We start from the raw sequence: 23,994 nt of genomic DNA, 5'->3' as shown, positions 1-23,994 counted from the left end.
GTGACGAACAAATCAAAGCTGCATAACTGTAGTGATCATTAACTTTGCCTGCAGGGTCAATTTCTGCTATTTTTACTAATACTCTTGACTTTGGATCCTCTTACCATTTTTTTCCCTAGAATAGCCAAATAGACTGTCTATGATATGTTTTTTAAAATACCTTTTAAAACTATTTGGTACTGGTGCAGTAAACTCGTACTCCTTTTCCACATTGGAATTCATCTAGACAGGACTTGCATAGCATTTGCACAGCTTTGGGTGGCTAGGAACCTGCTGAAAACCTACACTTCTTCTGATCTGCCAGATGAGTACAAACAGCCTTGTTTATTTGGTGGTTAATCTCTAAACCCCTTGTTGTATTTGGGAAGTTAAACTATATTCAAGCTTTTTAATAGCATGTGGTCTCTCTTATTGACTGGGTATCACACTTTCTAGGCATATTTTTCTGAACTGTGAGGGACAGCTTGTGTCCTGCACTCTTGCCCCCTGCAGACAACACGAGCTAGAAGCTGTCAAACAGTTGAAAGAAGAAGCTGTCAGTCAGGCAGATGTTCTTGGCTTGCATCTCCAAGAAGCTACTAAACAGTTGGAGGACGTCTGCAAACAGGTAGGGGAGTGACTTGTGTGTTCCACACACCAGAAAGCGATGCTTTATACGCCTCTGCTAGCAAATAGGAAACTATGCTTTGTTGGAATGAACGGCAAAACTGTGACTTGCAGAGGAAGTAAAAGCAGAGGAGGTGGCGTCAACAGCCTGCTGATGAAAGAGACGACTTTGCATATTTGTGGTGGCTTAAAAAAACAAAACTCAGAAATAGCTCCCATCCGCAGTCCACCCAAATGTAAAAATGCAGAAGTTCAGTAGGGGCTTATCACTTCCTGAGAGAACAGATGTATTTCAGTTTCATTTGCATGAACAGTAGAGACCCTTTTTTTTTGTGTCAGCCAGGGCTGTGATCTTTTTATATTCTGTGCTTAGGTTACAGATCGAGATGGGGTACTTCATTCTGCCAGGGAAGAAGCCACATATTTGCGAAGTGTGTTAGAGGAAGCCATTTCTGAGCAGAGAACCCTTCAGGCTATGAATACGGCTTTAATGAGCTCTTGCCAGACACTTCAGGAAAAAGATAAAGAGCAGAAAAGTAAGTACTTGTGTAGTATTCACTTATAGCACTGGCAAGTGTTAAGCTGCAGTCAGATAGTGGAAGAATTAAATGCGATCACGCTAGCTGGTGACCTTTGTGTTACTTCACTCTGTGGAAGTTCTGTTTCTTTCAAGAATGTTTTAGTCATTCCTCCTTGTGCGATGGTCCAAACAGGACTTGAGCTCCACAAGGTCCAGAGCTGTTGGCCTTTCAAAAAGAAACTGCCAACCAAAATTCCAGGGTCCCCAAGACCTGGGGTTGGTGACTCAGTAGGTGGCGCTTTTCCCTCTGAGTCAGGAGTAAGTGTTAAGGAGCAGTATAGCTGCAGATGCTGTTCTTGTGCCTAAGCAACCACCTTAGTATTGGGAGTTGATCCTCTTGCCCTGCTACCTCAACTTCCTATGCTGTAGATACTCTAGCCAACGTTGCCCATCCTTTCTGTATGGGATTGCTCTGCAGTCTTAAACAACTGTTTCACCTAGAGGCTGCCACATTTTGGTAGATGTCACTTTGTGTCATTCCTTTTAAAATATAAAGGAAGCTCTTTCCTAAACTTCTGAGACTTCATACATTTACCTGGGATTCGCCCCTTCTTAATGGCGATAACCCAGAAAGCTTTGATAAGTAAAGTCTCTGTCTGTTCCCATAGATTCAATGGAGCTCTGGTGGCTTGCCCCAACTCAGGGTCTGGCTGCAGATACATGTGAGCCATGCTGCCATGGGGGAAATGTACTCTAAAGAAAAAGCTTGTGGCAGGGATACATTGTAAATGATTTACTAGTTTTGAAACCAGAACACACTCTGGGAAAATTATGCTGAGCTGAGGCAGAGGCATGCTCCTAAGCCCTTGGCTGAAACTGGTCCCTTAAGAATATTACGCCCCGGTATTGCAGAAACTTCCCCAAGATGGTTTTACAGATTGCAGGGATATTCCTTCATATTCAAGTGAGCATTTTACCTGACCTGGCATGTGTGCACGCACCCTGCATTTGCACGTTCGCCCTTTAGTTATGACGATAGCTGGAAGGAAGAGGTGTAAAAATGGAAATTTGGTGTGTTCTTTTCCTTGGTAGGCTCTGTTTTGTTCTTAGGAGTTACACTCCTTCCAAACACCAAAAAAAACCCTCTGTTTTTAAAATGGGATATCTCCCCAGCCAATATAGATGAAGCCAGTGGATCTACACTGACTTTCCATTTGAGGAGTCTGTCTTAAAATTTGGGAGGCTCTTGTTGAACAGGGAACTCTCTAAAGACCATTCTTAACAATGGTATGGACATGGAATTGATGCTAAAAATGGTACCACTTCACATATACTCCCTTTGTGTGGTCAGTCATATCTGCTTTCTTCCCTAAGGCCAGTTTGATACCTCTGCTCACATTCTGGAGTAAACTACTCCATCAGTAGTCCTGCTGCTAGCAATGCTACCAGTACAGTACTAAAATCTGTGGAATTTGGTGAGGAAGGTACTACTTGGTCTGAGTAAGGGTGGCAGAACTGACCCTATGTTTAGAGTCTCTGGTACCTTAAGATAACATTTAATTGCTAGAGCAGTTAGTGCTGATAGCGCTAATACTGCTACTGAGAGCTGGATCCTAATCTGTGGAAGAGGAATGAGATGCAATTAACCAAGTTTCCACTGCCGAAGTATTATTGCAATGATGCACAAAGCAAAATACAGTTAATTTCTATTTGTATTGCACTAGTGTTTGGGGGTGGGGCTATTGCACTAGGTGCTGTAGGCAGTGAACAAAAGGACTATCCTTGCTCTTAAGAGCACTTTCTGGCCTCTGTGTGCAATATTGGAAACTAAAATTAAAACCAACAAAATGCTATGTCATGGGACAGAAAAATCTCAAATATGATCTGGAATCGCAGGCCTAAACCTGGCGGCCTATGACACAGTGTTTAGAGCTGTTATTCAGAGTGCTGTTGTATTCTAAAAACAGCAACACTCTGATACAAAACACATCCCTTTCTGTATTTAAATAAGGAAAAGAAAATTAGAGCAATACCTAGGAAGTTTTCAATATCTCCCCCACAGTGAATATGGTCTCTCATATGCATCTGTTTTAAAATCGTAGGAATACATGAAAATTGCACGTACAAATAGCTGATAGTTAAAATTTAACCCCATCCATGATGAGCAAAAACAAGGTTAAAAAGAACCCTAAGAGCACCTAAAATGGTTCTTTATAATTTAACATGCAGTGATTATGTAAATGTCTCTTCATAGCCACTGTTAACACACTGAGAGAGAAACTGTTTAAGGGGAAACTTTGTGGATTGCTGTGTCAGGTATGAAATCTATTATCTCAGCTGGTGGTGGAGGAGAGCATTTCATGGCACAGGGGACACCAGGGTGAATTTCCATCTACAATTTTGTCTAAAGTCCAATCTGAGGGCCATTTTTGTAACAACTGTGCTACTTTTTTTTCCTAGTGTTTGTTTTGTGTAAAAGTACTTGCTGAAGGGAACTGTGTGCAGGTAGATCAGCATGTATCCCTCAGATTCCCCTCCTCAAGCGCCCCGCGCCAGATACTGTCCCTGCATGGTTCAATACAGAGCATGTTGTTCAGCACTCATGGTCAACAACTGGTGGTGGTCATGTGCTTAAAAGGATGTTACCTTCATATCTTCCCTGTTTAAAATCTGTGTTTTGTTTGACTGCCACACACTGAACAATGTGCATCTTCGCTGTTCTGAAGGCTATTTTAAAAAATAGCAGAGAATGCAGGCAAATGGGAGCACTGAATGTGTGGCTGGTAAAAGGAAGAGGATAATAGAAAAGGGTTTATATTGCAGCAGCAACACTTCATCTTGACAATTTTCATCAACTTAGTCTGAGGGAAATTTAATAATGTCCCTTCGTTTGTGGCAACTCTATGCCAGCTTGGTAGCAAAGAACATCTGTGTTCCAGCAGTGGCAATAGGGAAGGTAAATGCACTACTTTATATAACAGCTGGGCAAGGACAACATTTTCTATTTTGTGGGGAAATCCTGAGTTCAAAATCACTTCCATCTGTTCTGGATCTGAAAAAAACATTTCTAAATTTCATGTACCCATTCTGACTTTCACTTAACATTTTAATAAAAAATCAAAATAATTCATTATGAAAATGTGGCAATGGAACTTTTTTAACATTATCAAAATACTTCGTGTTCACTCTTTTTTGTAAACAGAAATTGGTCAAAATCAATACATCCAGGAGACACTTTCAACAAATAGGCATTTTCCAATGCAAAAACATTTTCCATTGGAAAATTCCCAACCAGCCCTATTACTATAACCTTATTTACTCGCGTATTAATAGATCAGGCTTTATTTTGACAAAGTTGTGCTCCCTCCAAAGACTTTAAAAAAGGTAAATGCTTTACTTGAGGCCCCAATCCTGCAAACACATCCACATGTGCATAAGCTTACGCACATAGGTAACTGAGTCAAGTTACAGATAATTTGCATCAGTAAAATTAAGCGTCTGCAAAGATTAAACAGAAGCAGAACTGGTTAAATTGGGTAGTATTCTGATTGCTTAACTGTAAGAATCCCTCCAATAGAAGGATATTAATCCAACTGACAGTATGACTTCTACAAGCAGTAATGGTGTATACTTTTCTCTCCCTGTCCAGTTGCCCTAACGATCTTCCTATTGCAATAGAATTGCATAGATGGGGAGTCTAGTGACTACAGTCCACTGTCTAGTTTAAACCAAGAAACAGTAAAAGAGAAGATAGTGAGAAATTGTGACCACTCTTGTTGGTCCTGTACTTTTCCCCCTGTCACACGGGGGAGGGAAAAACATTGATTCTATCAGAACTGTGCCAAAAATTGGTAACTTTTTTTTTTTAACAGCTTTAAGAGTAGCCTTCAAGAATTTACAATGAATAAATGCTATCCTATTCTTGGCTCATCTTTTTTCTTTTTATGCCTTGCTTTATATTGTCACTCTGTAAACATTTTGCACCTGGGAAATTTTGAAATCCAGATCTCTTGATAGACTTCTCTCTGCAAAGTTGTTTGGTTTGGGGGGGGGGTTGGGTTGGTTATTTTTGCAAAGTTAAACTTTTTTGGTGTGCATCTTCCATTGACTGTCCCTGCCTTCGGCTTCTGTAAAACACATGTGGCAGAAGATAGTCTTCTGTTGCTTTTTTTTGAAAGGTTACTGTTCTAAGACATAGGTGACCCTTTTCAGAAGGACTAGAAGCTGAAGACTCAGCGGAAACTCAAACTAGAGTTCTTGAAGCTAGAAGACATAAATTCATCATTAAAATACAGACACTTCATTTGTTTCAGAACCATGTAAAAATAACACCTTTCCCCCACTGTGGATGAATGGCTACTGCTGGGTAAATCCTTTCCAATACTCATTATTTGATTTGTTTTCGGCAGTAAAAGGCCTCATTTGAACACGGTTAGCATATACAATTGAGGGGGAACTAGGATGCAGGTGGTACTTCTCCTCCTCCCCCTTACCACCCCATGTGGACTGGGTCTGTTGGTGGGAGGGGAAGGGGAACTGCAGAGGAGAACCTGTAGGAGCCATTGGAGACGCTGCCAAAACAGACGCATTCAGTCTTCACTGGACTTTCTCTGCCCTTTGACTGGCTGTTTTTTGCTCTCACCCTCTTTTCAGCTCAGCTTCATTCTACGCCTGCTCCTCTCACCCTCTTTCTGACCTATTCTGCCCCGCTCACCACCTCCTTCAATGTTCCCTTCCTTTTACTTCACTTTCTAATTAGCTTATCCCCTCTGAACTAAACCCACTACTCAAAAAAACATGGCACTAATATGTCTGCCACTGTCGCATTGTCCATGCTGCTTGTGTATTGTACCCCTTCCCCTACCCCATGTGGGGCTTGTCAATTAGACTGTAAGCTCTTCAAGGTGGGAATTGCTTAGCATTCTGTCTCTATAGTGCCTAGCACAATGGGAATATTCTTGCTGGTCTTGGGTTTTACTGTAAGTAACCTGATGAATAATAACCTGCCATAAACTTTCCCTTCTCCAATTAGCACCTTTGCTCCTTCAAAAGATTTGGGGGCCAAGAAGTGGGTCAGAGCACTGGACTTCCCCAGACACCCTCTTTGAGATACTCATGCTGGTATTCTACACCTCTGCTAGGTAAGATCTGCTAGCTACTCTTTTATGGTTTTTGCCTTCTTTTGTACTCTGATCTTTTTGAAGCGCAGAAGTAGTTGGTGGATGACCTAAAACTGTCTAATGTAACATGGTACTAAATCTAAAATAGCAAAGGATTAGAACAATTTCCATTGTTGTTCATCTTTTATCAAGCACAGATATTCTTTGCTATAAGTATCTGTTGCCTGCACCTCAGTGTAAATCTGTCCTGACTCGCTATGGTGAAAATTTGCTATTGGCTTTAATTGGTATAAACGATGCCCATGAATTATGAGATGCATTTGCCTGGCTGGATCTAAAGACTAGCTGAGTTCATGAGCCATCTCACAGACAACTGGAAATGGCAACTGAAGAGTTTTTCTTGTGCAAAACAAATGGCCGTACCATCAATCTCCACCACTAATGACGAGGCAGTTTAGCTTATGTTGTTTATGACAGGCATCAAAAACTGAGCTTTTAGCATCCCAATTTTGCCTGCTTCATTTATCCCAAGCTTTAGCTTGTACCAGAGAGTCCAGGCCATGTCATGGCATATATGTGGGTCACTAAGCTTCCATCTAACCAATCGGTCACCACCTTCCCATAATGCCACTGTATGCTGATTCTACAGAGATGTCATTTTATGCAGTGTCTGCAATTCCTCCCTTTCCCTACTGGTCCCTGTTGTATGGGAGCGCAGGGTTGCTCTAACCAAGGTTTTATTTCCACTGCAATGTACAATGTTACTTTCTACAGTAAGTGCTGCTGCTTTGCCTCCCACACATTACCATCCTCCCATCTCCCCATGACACCACTGCTTCAGTTCAAAATGCCATATACAGTTGTCAAATCTGAAAGTTTTGTGTTAGGTAGAGACTGGCTGCTAGTGTGGCAAATGGTCACCACTTCTCAAATAGAAAAGGAGTACCCGTGGCATGGCCTGGACTCTCTGGTACAAGCTAAAGTTTGGGATAAATGAAGCAGGCAAAATTGGGATGCTAAAAGCTCAGTTTTTGATGCCTGTCATAAACAACATAAGCTAAACTGCCTCGTCATTAGTGGTGGAGATTGATGGTACGGCCATTTGTTTTGCACAAGAAAAACTCTTCAGTTGCCATTTCCAGTTGTCTGTGAGATGGCTCATGAACTCAGCTAGTCTTTAGATCCAGCCAGGCAAATGCATCTCATAATTCATGGGCATCGTTTATACCAATTAAAGCCAATAGCAAATTTTCACCATAGCGAGTCAGGACAGATTTACACTGAGGTGCAGGCAACAGATACTTATAGCAAAGAATATCTGTGAGTGTGTCAATGATCATTGGCCAACCCTGGACTGTTGGTCATACTCCCCTTAAAAATGGACTCTACTTATTTATGTCCATCCATCTGTAGTCTGCTTATGCTTCTCTACTGCTCCCTGAACCTTTACTAATAACCTATGAAAGTAGCAAGCGAATGAAATAGGGCAAATTTATAGTCCAGGTTTATTGTGTCTGAGGGTGAGATATATCTGTTGATAGAAAAGGACCAAATCTACCTAGCTGACTAGTAACTTTTTATGTTGACACCCTTCTCATTATTTCATGTCTGTATCTTTAACAGATGCTCTGGCCTTGGAAATCCTACAGCTGAATCCAAGAGTGTGCAGAAGCTGTGATCTCACATGTGCAGAAACCAGAGCTCACTCTATATTTGAAAGAGAGGATCTGAAAAATGGGCCTACTTTGGACGTGACACTGGAGGCACACAGGTAAGAGGGCACAACCATGTTTGGGCTGGGGTCAGGGGAAAGGGAGACTGGACAAATAGTGTTACTACAGACTCTTGAAGGGAGCTGAAGACTGCCACTCTCTACCTGTTTTAGTATAGTTTCTGCTATCGTTAACCTATTGTTCACAATCTGGTCTTGTTTAATACTACAGCATCACTGCAAGAGAATGAGATGCTATATTCTGAATTAGTGAGCAAATAATGGTATCACTGGCTATCATGGTATCTGTATGTCCCTTATCACTGTAGAACCAGTGTTATTCTTACAATGCCCCTGTGAGCCATGGAGGTGGTATTCCCATTCTACAAATGGGGGAACTGAGACGCAGGATAGACTAATGGCTGAGCTTGAACTGAAAATTAGGTTCTTGAGCTCCCAGGCTAATGTGCTATCCACTAGACCACCCTTCCTAACTGTGTGACTAGAAATTGATAATATACAGGATCCTCAAAGCACCAGAGCGTTTGTAGCCGTTGTGATACAACATTTTCCTCCTCTTAAGGCTATCTCTGATGTCTCCCTTTTTGGAGACAGATTTTTAAAAAAGTGGTTGGGCTGTTGCTGAGGAAGCGGAACTTTGCATTGCAAACAGGTGACTGCAAGTCTCAGCAACTCCCTGGGACTCTCTATCTGTCAATGTCCTTTTCATTAGATTTGTTTTGTTTAATGATGTATCTGTCATGGTTGGGGATTGGCCGCAATCTCCACAAAGACACAGTGGAACTTCAACTCTTGTTTCTGTGTAAAATTAATGTAAGGAAAACATCCAAATGTATCTTGTTGCAATATGCAAATAAAATTTTTGCTACCAGGTGGGAGATACGCTCTGTTGGTAACCAGACTGACGCAGATTTTGTTGCCTCCCCTACTACAATGGACACTCTATTTGCTGAGGTTAGTGCTGTCTTTAATTTCAGCAGTCTTGCCTTTGAATTTGGTAGCCATTTACTAGCAATAATGTACTGACTTTTTAAAATAGAAATGAGGGGGCCAGATTTTTCAATTTGGGTAAATCAGCATTGCTCCATTGGTAAGTCAGTGGACTTCTTTTCTTTATGCAGGCTATAGGGAGACCGTCTCAGTTGGTATATCTCCTTTTTTTAAAGCAACTGTGATTGGAATAAAACATTCCAAAAATGTACTTGACCTGTGATGTTTGAATCCAGATCAAAGTTTAGGAGTATTTAAATCCCATACTCTAGCTCAGAGTCCTCTTTATTCAATATACAAATCTTAAAATGAGTGTTCATTTTTCAGTAACAGGGGACTCCTCTCTTGGTAAAGCATGAATGATATTTGTTCCCAACAACATGGGGGAGGAAGGAGAGACAAAAACAAAAAAACCCAGCAGGCATCTTTACATTTTAATAATCCCATTTGATTGTCTTTTTGTATACGTCCTTCCTTCTGCGAAAACTGCTAAGTTATGACTATGATCTTCCAAAAATCCATCTTTGCTTAAGAAAAACAAGGTGATTGATACTTTACCCAATATAGTGTAGTTCAGCTTTGCATCTAGATTTCAATGGGATAGTGTGTCTGCCCACTCAGCACTTAAGGCTAAGGAAAAAAGGCCAGATGGTCCTCAGTCCCACAGAAAGTGACAGGTTACAACAGGCAGATGAACATTTCAGTAATCCCTTGGTTTTCCCCTTGATTGCTGGTTGCCAGTGTTACTTTCTAGTTCTAGTCCGCACTATACGCTTTCTAATTGTGATGTTAATTGGAAATGTGCTGTGTCAATGGGATCAGGATTTCAAACCCTGGACTTGAGCGAGATTTGCATCTGGCCTGTCCAACTAATACAATGCCACGTTTTTTTCCTACTGCTGCATCAAATGAAAGTGCAACCTAATCTAGACTAATGGTGAAATAGTAACTTCAGACCTACCCACTGTGGAGTGGCCCAGCCATCTGCAATAGTCCTTACCCACTGTTGGTGGAGAAGCAAAGGAGAAAATGACACAGCTACTCAATGACTCTTACCCTGTTGCTGTGCTCTTGGCGCTGAGATATGTTGGTTGACTGACTGGTGTGGGGGCTAGGTGAGGAAGCCCTTGCTTGCACTGCTACTGCCCATATTGTGATGCTGGTTTGGCTAGCTGGAGGGCTTTGTTGCACACAGCTGTCAACACAGCACTTGTGACCAGCACAGTTGTGTATATTTAAAGCAACATAACACTCCATATTTGTATAGATCTGTAATTGCAGTTTATACCCAAAATTGCACTTTTTAGCTCTGGGTAGGGTTCCTCTGCATTTCTGTTGGATTCCCTTTGTGTAGTATTCTTAAACCTTCTTTCTTCCCTGGGACAAGATTCCAGGTCTGAACTGAAGGAAAGACAAATGGGCGGTATCCCATATCTGGTCTAAAAATTATGACACAGGACAAAATTTGAATGTCCATGTTTAATGGGAAGAATGTCTCTGTAGCATTTTATCAGACCGGGGTTACCTGCAGTTGTGTTGATTATAGTGAGTCCTTCAGAATGTAAGTAACTCCATGCTTATATTACTGTGTGTGTGTGTGTGTGTGTGTGTGTGTGTGTGTGTTGTCAAAGCATAGACAGATTAGGGATTTGAGGCTGCTTTAAATCTCTAGCTCTTGTGTGAGTCAAACTAATCTTTCTATGCTGGGGGCTTAGATCTAAACACTAGCTTTGCAACGCATTACCAAAGAAATGTCTATTGGTTCATTTGGGATTCAGTAAACTTTTATGCAAGAGTACTTCACCAGAAGACTGCTACAACACAGACTGGAGGACAGTGAAATAGTAAACACTCTCAAATATTTCCTTACAGGAAATAGTCCTAGAGGATAAAGGGATATCTATATTATAAAGAGATCATGCATTTTTCACACTTGTAAACAGAGCTGGTTTGGGCTCTATTGCAAATCCTTTTTTTGCTTCACTAGAATGACTGATATATTGCATATAGCAGGTAATAACTGTGTCCTGAATTTCTGTAAAATCATGATTTTGTTAACCTATTAAAGGCAGGTGTATCTGCCGTACACTGATAGGTGTGATAGTAAAGCCACAGTGTGGGCTTTTTTAAAATCCTTCCTCTGTGATCCAAAAGTTTCAACCGTTCTTAACGCTTTAAAGTCTAGGAAAAGAACTAGGTGTGGATGAAAGGTATAGAATGGCTTTCAGTTTTCCTTTGGTTTGTAACAGTCACTGAAAAGCTTGAATTTATCCCTGCATTATACCTGGGGGTGTCTCTTGCTTTGGTCAATCCCTCTTGATTTTGCAGTAGTACTACATTATAAACCCCCTTGAATCTTTTTGTTTCCATTCCAGTATACTGCCCCCCCCTTAGAGCAAAATAAGACTGTGTAGCTTCCTTAAGCCCAAGAGAGAATTCAAATAAGAATATAAATAGCAGAAATTTGCATGAGGAAACATCCAGCTGACCGAGCTGAACTCTCTTCACTGATCCTTACACTAATGTTGGAGGGGGGGGGGAAGAAAGGAAACTGAACAACATACACACTACTGCTGTCGTGGGGCTTTTGTCTTTTAAAAAAAAAAGACAGCTGTTGTATATGTACTATTATAAAATGAGGTCTGGTGGAAAGCGTAATGTTCACCAGAGTGACCTGGATATACAATACAATAGCATTATTAGTCTTTGTCACATGCACATTAAAGCAAATCCTCTCCCTAGACACACTGAGAGGAGTGGCCACAAAAGCTATGCAAACCTCCTAAAATTCCAAATTAACTACTGACAACTGGGATTCAAGACCAAAATCTTAGAACTATACTAAAGTAACTCCAAGTGTATTTGCTTTGTGGTGGTGGTCCAAGGAATTGACAATAGTAATAAAATGTAAAATACACACTGGATTCAAAGTTAAAGCTTTTTAAAAGGCAGTTTGTGTATCAGCAAAGTGCTACAGATTTGGGGCCAGATTTGTCAGTTATTCAGGTGCAACAAATTGAACTGAGAAAAGAATTTGGCCCTTAATGGTGAAACAAAATTATGACCATTAAGCTAGTATGAAAAAACAAGTGTCTTTCTGTCATAAGATCTGGTGGTTGTGGTACAATGTTGCTATCAGTAGGAATCAAAAATGGAGACTTGAATGTAAATGTTCATCTATTAAACAGCACGGAATTTAACCCAAGCAAAATGCTTTATGCTCATTGTCTCTTAGAAGCAACACTGATGCAGCTTCAGAGCTTTTTCTAGTGTTTTCTGAATCTCTGGAAGGGAGGATGTCCCAATATCATCTTGGTGAGCCATGTAGCATGGCTTTGAAAGTGGTGGGGGGAACAAATGTCAGTAAAAAGCCAAGTGGCTTTGTTAAATTGTCACTTCTCTCTCTTTAAGACTTGCATCACAGTCTCAGTCCAGTTTAAAGTAGGGGAGGAAATCTAGCAGAGTGACATTTCTTTGAAACGACACACTTTGGTTTTAAAGTGTGACGCTCTTTGGCATAAAGGTCAGGAGTACAGCTTTTTGGAACAAAAATATAGATGTGAACAGATTTCCCCCCAAAGTACTACTTCTATAAAAACCATAAATACACCCCCCCCCCCAGGTATCAATACATACACTATACCTCTAGAGATGGCTGAAAAAAGTGGGCAGGGGATGGGGGTCAGCTTTTTTAAATAACTCCCTCTTTACTGAAACACATATTTCAGCCAGATCTAGCTACAACTAAAGGAATTGTTTAAGACTGGGACCTGACAAATATTCTACATTTGCTTTACACAAGAAGTGATGTCCTGTTACAAGTATCAATGCTAAAACCCTAACATTTCTTTTGTTAAGGAGAGCGATGCTTTGCCTTTGACATCTGATACTCCAGTCTTGCCCAGGTCAGTCTCTCTGGATACATTTAATTCTTAAATTAACCAGACGGATCAGATCATGAGTGTCTGTTTTCCTGTCTTGGCAGTGACCATTCAACACCATCCCAAGAAGGAGCTATTGCATCTTCTTTGGAGAGCGCTATAGCAACTGGTATGTTCTTAAAGTGGAAGCACAGTGAATTTTGTCTGAGAGGTCAGAATAAGATGCCCTTGAGTATATGCAGCTTCTTACCAGTAATGGCTCTGCCTTCTGTTGCCTCCTATTATAGAATTGCTCACCATGGAGACACAATTGTCTGAGGCTTCATGGGCAAAAGATGAAGACTCATCAACCTGTATAGCAATGAAGAAAAATAAAGATAAGGATCTGAATGATAATGTATCAGGTATTGTAGTTGCTCTGAAGATTTATCATGTGATAGGGAAATTGCTTGCTTCCAACATATCTTTTTGAAGTGAGGAAGTTGAGTGAGAGAGATCTTTGCACAAATTTTAAGTCTACATTATGTTCAGAATAATAACTTTTTGGCCTGCAACTGCTTTCACATTTCACTGGGGCTCTACATAAGTATAGGGCTTTGCCTGGGCAGAAGCCATTGCAGGATTAGGGCTTAAGACCCTGCAAAAAGGGGCACGCAGAATGAGTTGGTAAAAGTGATTCCTCTCTTGCCAGGGCTGGCAATCAGGCACTTTTCATAAGCATTACATTTAATTCAGCTCTTCTGAAAATGTAAACAAATGAAGAAAATTCTGAAGTACTCTGCCAGTTGATCTGTTGAAGGGAAATGGGGAAACCTCAGTCAAGCTATGTCAAACCTGAGCGGCCTAAAACATTGTGGGGAGGTGGGGGTAGGGGGAGAGTGAGGGAAGAGTTCAGACGCTTCCCCCCCATGCACTTTTTTTTCAAAATCTTTAATCATCTGACCAGCTCTGTCAAAACATATGGAAGTAGAAAAGTGTGAGCTCACATTAAGATGTCAAGCAACACTAGTCTCATCTCTGTTCCTGAATATATTTCCTTTGCTTAGTAAAACAAATGGCCCTGCTTTTCTCCTTGAGCACACACAAGCCTAAATTAAGGAAAATCATACATATACAGAGTATATTTTTAATAAAAGCTGACTTGGAGTACACTGCACAGAATAGCAGAGAACACTTGTTTTAAATATCGATTTGGAACGCACTTCTAGAATATGCTAATTTAGTAATAAACCCCAGAGTAATAAACCCCAGTAATAAACCCCTTTTTCTGAACATTCATCTTCCTTTGGGCTGGGTTCTGAAGTCTCTAATTTTAGACACCAGATTTAAGGTATTTGTTTCTTCACTAGTAATCTTCCTTTCTAATTTACCTTCATAAACTTTTTCTTGGAAAACCAGACCAGCCTGGCTTCAGAAAGTAGCATTGCTGGAGATATTTCACTTGGCTTATCAATGACTTGCTGGGTGGAAGCACACAATCTTAAGCACAGAGTCAGCATGGGATAGGATATCAGAGCTCTGCCTGTGGCTTAGATCCTACAAGTGCTAGTTTGAAATCTCAATATCCAGTTTTCCTGCATCTTCCATGTTGTGCTAATTGTCAGCACTCCACTTCTATCTAAGGCATCACTATACTTATACAGAATGTCTTTCTAATACAAACAGAGGCAGGAGGTTATTGGTGGATCTCTACTGTTGCTTTCAATAGTGCCAACCATAATGTCTATTGCTTTTTGAAAGAATAAGGTAGGCTTTGTAGGGCTGACTTTTTTTTGTTGTTGTTTGTTTGTTTACTAGTGTTAATTCAGTGTAAAGTCTGTAAAAGAGAAAATTCTAAAGCCAAGTTCTCAATCACACTATTGACCATGTTGCACATCCTGTTTCTTTGGTTTGTACTAATATAGACTCGTGTTTTGTTAATTTTCTAAGAAAGATTCTTTGTAGCGAGAGTTGCCATTGCAGGAGAAGTGAACTCTTGGAATTACCTAACCCTCTGAGTGCTTGGCTTTGCAAACTTTAATATTGCATTAGGTCTAGCTTCCTGTACACTACTTCTTTTGAATGTTTAAAAATTCAGCAGCCTCTCCAAAGGAGCATATAACATCCTAAAAACCAGAGGTGATCGGTTGTGGCACTTAGAATGATGTGTGCTTCTTAGACTGGAGTTGAGCAGTTTGTTACTCTTTTGATCTGGAGCTCACAACCCTTTGGAGTTTAATAATCTGCTCTAGTTGTTGAACTTCTGCATTCTTGCAGCTGAATAACTACCTGTACTGTGTACCACAGCTCACGTCAGACACCAAAGTATCTACTGCACATTATTCGAGCTTTTCAAATAAAGACCTAGCGCATGTAGCAGAACATGAAGGTACATTCAAGCGTCTAAATGATGGTAACTGAATTACATCTGTTGTACTCGCTCCCACACACTCCATAATGCTAAGCAGAGCACCACTTCCAAACCTCCTTTAGCCTCTTCATGTGAGATCAGAAATATTTCTTATAACTCTAAGCTGACTTTATTTTATTTTTTTTAATTTAACTTCCCTCCTGTCCCCCAAAAATTCAAATAGTCAAAGCATAGAAAACTTCAGCCCAAAGCAATTGTTTTGGACAATTGAATATATAGAAACCGTCTTGCAAACTTGGAGCAGCTGCAACCAGCATGACTGATCAATATAAAGCTGTACTCCTTTTGTGTTGTGATGCTTTGAGTTAAATGTGCCATAGCATCACTGTCTCCGCTTTCTACAGCATTCTGTGCTGCTGGCTTTTAAAGGCCTCTTTCTTGCATTTTCTTCTGGTAATTACTATGGGGGTTTTTATGAGAGAGCACTGGTGGTTTCTGCTTTAGAAATCTAGTTAATAGGTTACAATTTGTTCATCTTTGAAATCTTTACATCCACTTTCTGGAATATCTCTCTTCAGGTACTGATCTAACGACTAAAAGTGAATTTTGCCCCATCATGGAAAATCACAAAACGACACCTAAAAAAGAATTAAGGCTAGATCTGGTAAGAGCTCGACTAGACTGCTAAAGTTTTAGGAATGCTGACATGTGCAACCCATTGGCATTAGCTGTAAGCGAAGGCAGGGAATGCTGAAGTGACAGATGCGGTGGTTTGAGAAACTGATTGCTTGGTATGTCTGAAAAGTCCCACACTTGGAAAACCTACTAAGGATGAAAGGGGTAAACACCACCATGGGTTGGACTCCCCTCCCAGAGACTGCACTACCAGTTCCTTGGCTGGTGTCAATTGGATGCCAAATGAGCTATGCTGATTTATACAAGCTGAGGATCTGGTTCTGTGATTCCCCTCATGGGTTCAGGCCAAATGGGATAGGCTTGGTGGTGGTGGGTTGGTTTGTTTGTTTGTTTGTTTGTTTTTTCCCTTGCCCATCTTGGGCTACTTTAAATTCTCTCCATCTCATATTTCAGCATAGTAATCTCACTGCTTAAGTTCTAGATAGTGTCACTTCATGAGTGGTTTGCAAGGTAACTTGAGTCTTCTCCAAGGAAGACCCAAACTGATTTAGGGAGTGAAAGCCTTTCAACCCATTCAAGATCTAGTTTCCACACATGGTGGCAGCAGTATAAAGTACTTGATTAGTCCTACAGTGGGTTTGTGTGAACTAGAGTACCTCCATCACAGCTGATCTTATTGTCAAAATATTGTCAAACTTATTGGCAAGTTTGTATAATTACTCTCTTAAACCATTTTTAGGATACAGATGGGGAAATGGAAGCTATTAAAGAGCAGAGTGAACAAGTGTCTGCTTCAGTTTCTGGTAGAAAAGGTAAATGGTCCTCGCTGAAATTTACATCACTTAACACATTACAGCATATGCTTGGTTAGTGTTCCAGTAAAACATGTTGGTCGTAAACCTCAGAATACTTGAATATTCTTATCCCTAATTTCTTTGTTTGCCATACAACCGAACTATTGCTTGTACTTGGAACAGATTATCTTAATGCTTAACTATGATGGGAAAACTCCTTAAACGTGCCTATAATGCAAAATAAAACCCTCTCTGAAATGAGGAAGAGGACACTACTTTCAGTATGAGAAAGTAACGTCGTCTGTAGTTTTCAACGGGGTGTGAAGAGCTGATGAACCACTGAGCAGATCACGGGAATGATGGTCAATTCTGATACCATGGTGACAGAAACGTTCCAGGTTCCTACTACAGGGTACAAGCAGTTGCCAACACACAGACCTAGGATTGGTGTTCATGTAAAGAGCTGACTGCTACAGAAGAATTTTTTACCTTGTATGATATGCTTATTATAGTCTGGTTTTGGAGAGGGAAGCAGCTTTGTCAATTTTATGTTGTGTAAACTTTAAAGTGTGTGTTTGTCATTAGGTATTAAAATGGAGAGGAACAAAACTTATCCTACAAAGACATGCTCTTCATCCACCTCCTACCAGCACTGGTCTAATCCAGCTGTATTTTCCCTTGGACACCCCTTAGGGGTGTCCAAACAGGCCAAGCTTTTACTACACCCAATGATGTCCTAATGCAAACTATGATACTTGCATCCCCTACTCCAACAGGGACATAAAACAACTTCTTTCAACCCCATCAAAGGTTTGGGCAGTGTAAGAATCTGAAAGCTGGGTGGCAGTTTCTACTGAATCCAAGCTGGCTTTCCCTTTTTAGAAGTGCCTCACCTTTAGCCTTGGCTGTCCCGGCCCATGTGCTGATCCTTATTGAACTATTAATAGTGAGGTTTGGGGTAGCTTCTCTAATGCTTATCTTGAAGTTGTGGGGAGGAGGTTGTAGTGGGGACCAAAACTGAAGATCCAACTACTATAAATTCAGATCTGGCTCTGGACTTCTGTGGTTAAGACCACAAACTAATCAAACAAGGACTGACTCTTTGGGGTCTTGGCCATTGAAAGGTAACACTAATGAGCTGCCTTGCTGACTTTTAACCTAGTTCTAATGCACGCCGCTGCTGCTACTACCAGACAATAGTTCAACCCAAGGAGTCTTAATCAAGTTTTTCCCTCTTGTGACTGAACTTTTTAAGTCTTTACTAAACTCCTCTTTTTAAGGGGAGTTTATTCCTCAACCTAACAACTAAAATTTTGTGTGTTGTCTCTTTAATTATCAGGGAATTCTTCTCCCACTCTGACTGGCCTTAACATGACCAAAACCAAACAAAATGACAAGTATGTATTTCATGTAATCTGATGCCCGTTTGCATTTACTTCACACTATGCTCTTCTTATGGGTTATTCATTTTCCTCCCACAGTGTTTCTCCTAATGAGAAGGAGATGGAGGTGAGTCTTGACTACTTGTATCCTGAAATATTTCAGCCAGTAGAACTCTTTCTAATGGTCCTTTCTTTCTGAAATTCAGGTAAATCATTTTTCAATGTTCTGAGAGGTTTTAAAATTGAATTTCTGCCTCCCCTTAAATTAATGAAATCCTTGATTTAGGTAAATATCCATGCCAGGGGTGTTATCAGACTTCCATGTCCAGCTGAAGCCCGCTGTGTGCCGGCAGTGAAGGGAGATCCTTTCAGAGGATGAAGCTGAAATCTGTTTATCAACAGATACTCACAAGCCATGCAGGAAAAGGGGGAAGAGGAGGAAGGCTATAAAAATGAAGACTTTCTTGTCATTATATAAACTTTTGGGTTTGAATTTTCTCCACTGGTGTCATTTTGTGGGGGAAGGAGAGTTCTGGCCTAGACGCAAGCTTCAGCCCAACAGAATGTGCTAACAATAGTTCATGTTATCAGGCAGAGTTGTTTAATGCTGCCTTTCCCACAGGATGAACTGGTGGGGATGTGGAGAGAGAGAGAGAGAGAGAGAGAGAGAGAGAGAAGCTATTCTGTTGGTAAACTAATTACCTATCACTAGATATGGGTAGAGTTGCAAATGTTGAGTTTTTTGGATTCAAAGCCTGTTGGGGAAGGTTCAGAACTGGTGAAGTCTCCTACAACACTCCTCCTGCCATTCGTGGAATCATTAGCACTAGCTATTGATTCTCTGAGGTAACTCTTACTTCTGTGTTGCCTGATCTATTCAGTACTTTGTCATGATTTTTTTCCCCCCTATGACAGGCAGAGTTTCTCAGATTGTCTCTGGGCTTTAAATGTGATTTGTTCACCTTGGATAAGCGAGTGAGGCTTGAAGAAAGGTCCCGAGATTTGGCTGAAGAAAACTTGAAAAAGGAAATCATGAATGGGCTGAAGCTGCTGGAGGTTAGCAATGGATGAGATTGGAAGGAGGGAGGGAGCAAGTGGCCTGACAGTAAATTTTAATCATAGAAATATGGGGCTGGAAGAAACCTAAATAGGTCTTCAAGTCCAGCTGGCTGTGCAGAAGTAGGACCAGGTGTACCTAGACCGATCCTGACCGGTGTCTGTCTAGCCTGTTCTTAAAAACCTCCAGCAATGGGGATTCCACCACCTCTCTTGGAAGCCTATTCAGTGCTTACCTATCCCTGTAGTTACAAAGTTTTTTCCTAATAGCTAACCTAAATATTCCTTGCTGCAGATTAAGCCCATTACTACTTGTCGTTCCCTGAGAGGACTTGGCGAACAATTGATCAGTCATCTTCATAAGAGCCCTTAAGCCTTCAAATACGTTATCAGGTTCTTTCTCTCACCCCTTCCCCTCCCCCCCAGTCTTTTCCCCCCAAGACTAAATATGGCCAGTCTTTGAATGTTTCCTAATAGGTCAGGTTTTTCTTAAACTTTTTAATCATTTTTGCTGCTCTCCTCTGGACTCTTCCGTCTGTCCCCATCTTTCCTAAATTGTGGTGCCTGGAACTGAATACAATACACCTGTTGAGGCCTCACCAGTGCCAAGTAGAGTGGGACAATAGCCTCCCTTGTCTTACATAAATACCCCAGTTAATACAGTCCAGAATATTTGCCTTTTTTGCAACTGCATCACACTGACTCCAATTTCTAATCCACTATAACATCTAGCTCCTTTTCAGCATTATTACTGCTTAGCCAGTTATTCCCCATTTTGGCTTTGTGCATTTGACTTTTCCATCCCAAGGGTAATACTTTACACGTCTCTATGAATTCAACAATACGAAATTCAGGACCAATTCTCCTATTTGTCAAGGTAATTTTGAATTCTAATCCTGTTCTCCAAAGTACTTGCAACCCCTCCCAGCTTGGTGTCAGCCACAAACTTTATAAGCATGTTCTCCTCTCCATTATCCAAGTAACTAATGAAAATATTTTACATCCTCCTAGTGTGACTGCAAACCACTGATAACTAATCTTTGAGTACAGTCTTTCAACCACTTGCACACCCAGCTTATAGTAACTTCATTTAAGCTATGGCTACACTAGAGAGCTTTCCTCGGTACTGATGCCGAGAGAGCTCTCCCGTCGGCTTAATTAATCCACCCCCAACGAGTGATGGTAGCAGCTCTCCTGCTGATGTAGCGCTGTCCACTCTGGCACTTAGGTCAGTGTAACTTATGTCATTTGGGGGTGGCTTATTCTCATCGCTGAGCGACCCAAGTTAAAACAATATAAGTGGTAGTGTACATACAGCCTTACTTAATGTAAAGTTTTTGCTGGATTTTATTTTTGGATTTGATCATATAGAGTCAAATATGGCTCAGTTTAGCACTGAGGTGTTTTTGGTCGTTTTTTTTTTTTAAATGTATATATTACAGACACTGAAGAGTTTTTAGAAAGCAACAAATGGGACATTCTCCTGTTCAGTGTGCTCTTGTAGTGAGCTGATAAAACCATAAGGTGAATGTCAAGGTTACAGTTCTTAGCTGGTGTAAATCAGCATAACTCCTTTGTATTTTTCAGTGGTGCTGAATTTAGTTACACCAACTGATTATCTGGCCCTAACATATTTGATCAGGCAAACAGGTACGCCCAAGCAGAATCCCATTTAGGTGTGATCGCTTCCTTTGCAGAGTAACATTCACTCCACAAGCTGCTAGACTGGCATCTCACTTATTTACTAATCATCAGCGCTGTTACATTTCCTTCTTCTTTCCTCCCCACTTCTCCCCCTCCACCCATGAACTTCTCAGTCTCTAGCACCTTTGTGTGATGAAGATTACCAAGCACAGGAGATCGTTAAGAAGCTGCAGGAAAGCTTGCAGTTCCTTAGCCAGTATGCTGCCAGACTTGCTAGTAGAGCAGAAATGTTGGGAGCCATTAATCAGGTAATCGGATTCAGTTACTACTTTATGTAAAGTAAGGAAGCCTTCTTTAGTGTAAAGATATCTCTAACAGATTCCACTCAGTATTTTTAATTGAACTTGTATTTTATACAGTACACAATGTACTGGAACAATATTATTAAAAGCATGTTATGTTGGTGATCTGCATGCTCATTTGTATCACTGTCACATCTAGGAGTCCTATTCATGGACCAGGATCCTATTGTGATAGGTGCTGTGCAAGTAAAACAAAAGCAGTCCCTATCCCCAAAAGCCTACAATTTAAGTATAAGACAAGATGCAACAGCTGGATAGATAGATGGAAGTACAAGGAAAAGGTGAGATAGGCAATGGTCTCAGCACACCAGTGGCCTATCCATTGTCAAGTTTTTATAGGCATCATGGAAAAGGGGAGGTTTTAAGAAGGACAAAAATGTGTTTTGCAGATGTTTACAGGAAGCATCTCCCAAGCATGAGGGGCAGTATGGGGGAAAGCATGAAGGTGCTTGAAAACTTAACAAGTGGGGGATGGAGATATTGGGGTTCTCCCTGAAGACCGCTTCCAAAACTCCAGTATTCGTCACTTAGGTTCCTTTTATTTGGCATACAGCAAAACTATGTGGAGTTGATCAAGCTAAAGCATCAGTGATGGGTATAGGGTGTACATCCAAAGTTACACACAACTTCTCCTGGTATACATTTCTACCAACACTATAACACATGCATTCCTAACTATACATTGTATCATATGCTTTGGGATTGGCTTGGTTATGCTTCAGGAACCAATCCCTGTACCTATTCATACTGTGTGCATGCATGAGCTACTTTTTACCTCATCTTCCATTCCAGGCTTATTTTGTCCATTGTAAATGGTATCAGGGTGTTTCCCTGTTATCTCAGCTAGTACAGATATTCCATCTCTAGTCTATTGATCCATTGAACTTCCCAATCATACCCACTAAGAAATGAGGCAAGTTACTTATCATAAAAATGTAGGACTGGAAGGGAGCTCGACAGGTCATCTAGACTAGTCCCCTGCACCAAGGCAGGACTAATTATTATCTAAACCAGAGGTTCTCAAACTATTCTACTATTCACACAGCTAGCCTGTGAGTGTGACACCCCCCCCCAGTACATTTAAAAATGCTTTTTAAAATGTATTTAACACCATTATAAATGCTGGAGGCAAAGCAGGGTCTGGGGTGGAGGCTGACAGCTCGCAACCCCCCATGTGATAACCTTGTGATCCCCAACCCCCAGTTTGAGAACCCATTCTCTAAATCATCCCTGACAGATGTTACTTATGTCTTGGCCAACATGAGACTGGCATCATGGGCAATCAGAGGTAGAAGTCAACATCTCAATAGTGAATGAGAGATGATAGGTCATGAAGGGCCTTGAAACTGAAGACAGGCAGCTTATGTATGATAGAGAAAGGGGGAGCAAGTGGAGGGATTCAGAGGGGTGATGTGGTCTGCTAGGAAAATGATCTTTGCTGCAATATTCTGAATGGATGAGTGGGGCAAGATGTGAGGTGAGATGAGACCCTGGACAAGAGTGTTTGTTGTGTGGATGGATATGAAAGGTTGTAAGTTAGAATGATTATGTGGGTGGCTTTACTTCAAGCATAATTCAATGTCCTGAAGAGCTAAAGTCTTTCACCCAGTATTGCATTTACTTTGCTAGGAGAGCCGTGTCAGTAAGGCAGTAGAAGTGATGATTCAACATGTGGAAAACTTGAAACGCATGTATACAAAAGAGCATGCAGAACTTGAGGAGTTGAAACAGGTCTTGCTACAAAATGAAAGATGCTTTAATTCCTTTGGAGATCAAGGTAATTGTTAAACCTGAGCATATTTTCATTTCTCTTCTAAGTAATTGCCATCAGTTGAGCCTTTTAGCTTGTATTTATAAAGCTGCTTGATTTCCTTGGATGGGAGGTGCTATATAAATACTTTATCTCCTGTACAGTTATGATACAGAACTGTAATGCATAGCAGCAGAAAAGCTTATTGATAGTCCTCACTTAGATGATTATTGGAAACATTTAAGGGCAACTATAACTTCAGACTTTTAAGCAGACGCTCCTGAATCTCTGAAAGGATCTCTCATTTCACTCATGGAGTAGTGGGCCTCTTTGGAAGGTGCAACACAGGCTGGTGAACTTGACTCTTTTATATGCAGTAAATTACAAATTGGATGCTCATTTTAATGTACATCTGATCAATCTTCAGTGGCCTGAGTTCAGAAGTTCCAAGCTTTTGAGACTCCGATGTGAGTTGGAGGTGTCAGTGCTCTGGAAATCGGAGCACATTTCTTTAAATGTAAAAGATCCTAGTCTTGCGTGCACAGCACAGGTTTCAGAGTAGCAGCTGTGTTAGTCTGTATTCGCAAAAAGAAAAGGAGTACTTGTGGCACCTTAGAGACTAACACATTTATTTGAGCATAAGCTTTCGTGAGCTACAGCTCACTTCATTGGATGCATTTGGTGGAAAATACAGAGGGGAGACTTATATACACACGCAGAGAACATGAAACAATGGGTTTTATCATACACACTGTAAGGAGAGTGATCACTTAAGATGAGCCATCACCAGCAGCGGGGGCGGGGGGGGGGGAGGGAGGAAAACCTTTCATGGTGACAAGCAAGGTAGGCTAATTTTCAGCTGTTAACAAGAACATCTGAGGAACGGTGGAGGGGGGGGGAAAATACCATGGGGAAATAGTTTTACTTTGTGTAATGACCCATCCACTCCCAGTCTCTATTCAAGCCTAAGTTAATTGTATCCAGTTTGCAAATTAATTCCAATTCAGCAGTCTCTTGTTGGAGTCTGTTTTTTGAAGTCTTTTTGTTGAAGGATAGCCACCCTCAGGTCTGTAATTGAGTGACCAGAGAGATTGAAGTGTATTCTTGCAGAGGCTCTTTAGCCAAGAAGGAAGGAGTAAAAATTGGCACAGAGAAGTACTCCATCCTGTAA

At 40.9% G+C, this 23,994-nt stretch overlaps 1 protein-coding gene across 12 annotated transcripts in view; it reads left to right on the top strand.

Moving 5' to 3' along the window:
• Nucleotides 1-23,994, top strand: part of IRAG2 (inositol 1,4,5-triphosphate receptor associated 2) — a 64,195-nt gene that overhangs the window by 36,270 nt on the left and 3,931 nt on the right. For 6 of the 12 annotated variants that reach the window (XM_043516299.1, XM_043516302.1, XM_043516287.1 and 3 more), the window contains exons 18-33: nt 436-607; nt 980-1,142; nt 3,381-3,442; nt 6,159-6,267; nt 7,870-8,017; nt 8,851-8,932; nt 12,827-12,873; nt 12,954-13,018; nt 13,137-13,253; nt 15,778-15,863; nt 16,575-16,647; nt 17,969-18,026; nt 18,111-18,138; nt 18,927-19,067; nt 20,885-21,019; nt 22,703-22,850. In XM_043516299.1, the coding sequence (XP_043372234.1) occupies nt 436-607; nt 980-1,142; nt 3,381-3,442; nt 6,159-6,267; nt 7,870-8,017; nt 8,851-8,932; nt 12,827-12,873; nt 12,954-13,018; nt 13,137-13,253; nt 15,778-15,863; nt 16,575-16,647; nt 17,969-18,026; nt 18,111-18,138; nt 18,927-19,067; nt 20,885-21,019; nt 22,703-22,850 (1,634 nt within the window). The remainder of the gene's footprint in view (nt 1-435; nt 608-979; nt 1,143-3,380; nt 3,443-6,158; nt 6,268-7,869; nt 8,018-8,850; nt 8,933-12,826; nt 12,874-12,953; nt 13,019-13,136; nt 13,254-15,777; nt 15,864-16,574; nt 16,648-17,968; nt 18,027-18,110; nt 18,139-18,926; nt 19,068-20,884; nt 21,020-22,702; nt 22,851-23,994) is intronic. The other 6 variants (XM_043516322.1, XM_038399440.1, XM_043516314.1 and 3 more) reach the window with 2 other exon arrangements.

This window comes from Dermochelys coriacea, chromosome 1, assembly GCF_009764565.3.
Source record: "Dermochelys coriacea isolate rDerCor1 chromosome 1, rDerCor1.pri.v4, whole genome shotgun sequence".
Classification (NCBI taxonomy): Eukaryota; Metazoa; Chordata; order Testudines; family Dermochelyidae; genus Dermochelys; species Dermochelys coriacea.
This window is presented reverse-complemented; position numbering and strand designations above follow the sequence as displayed.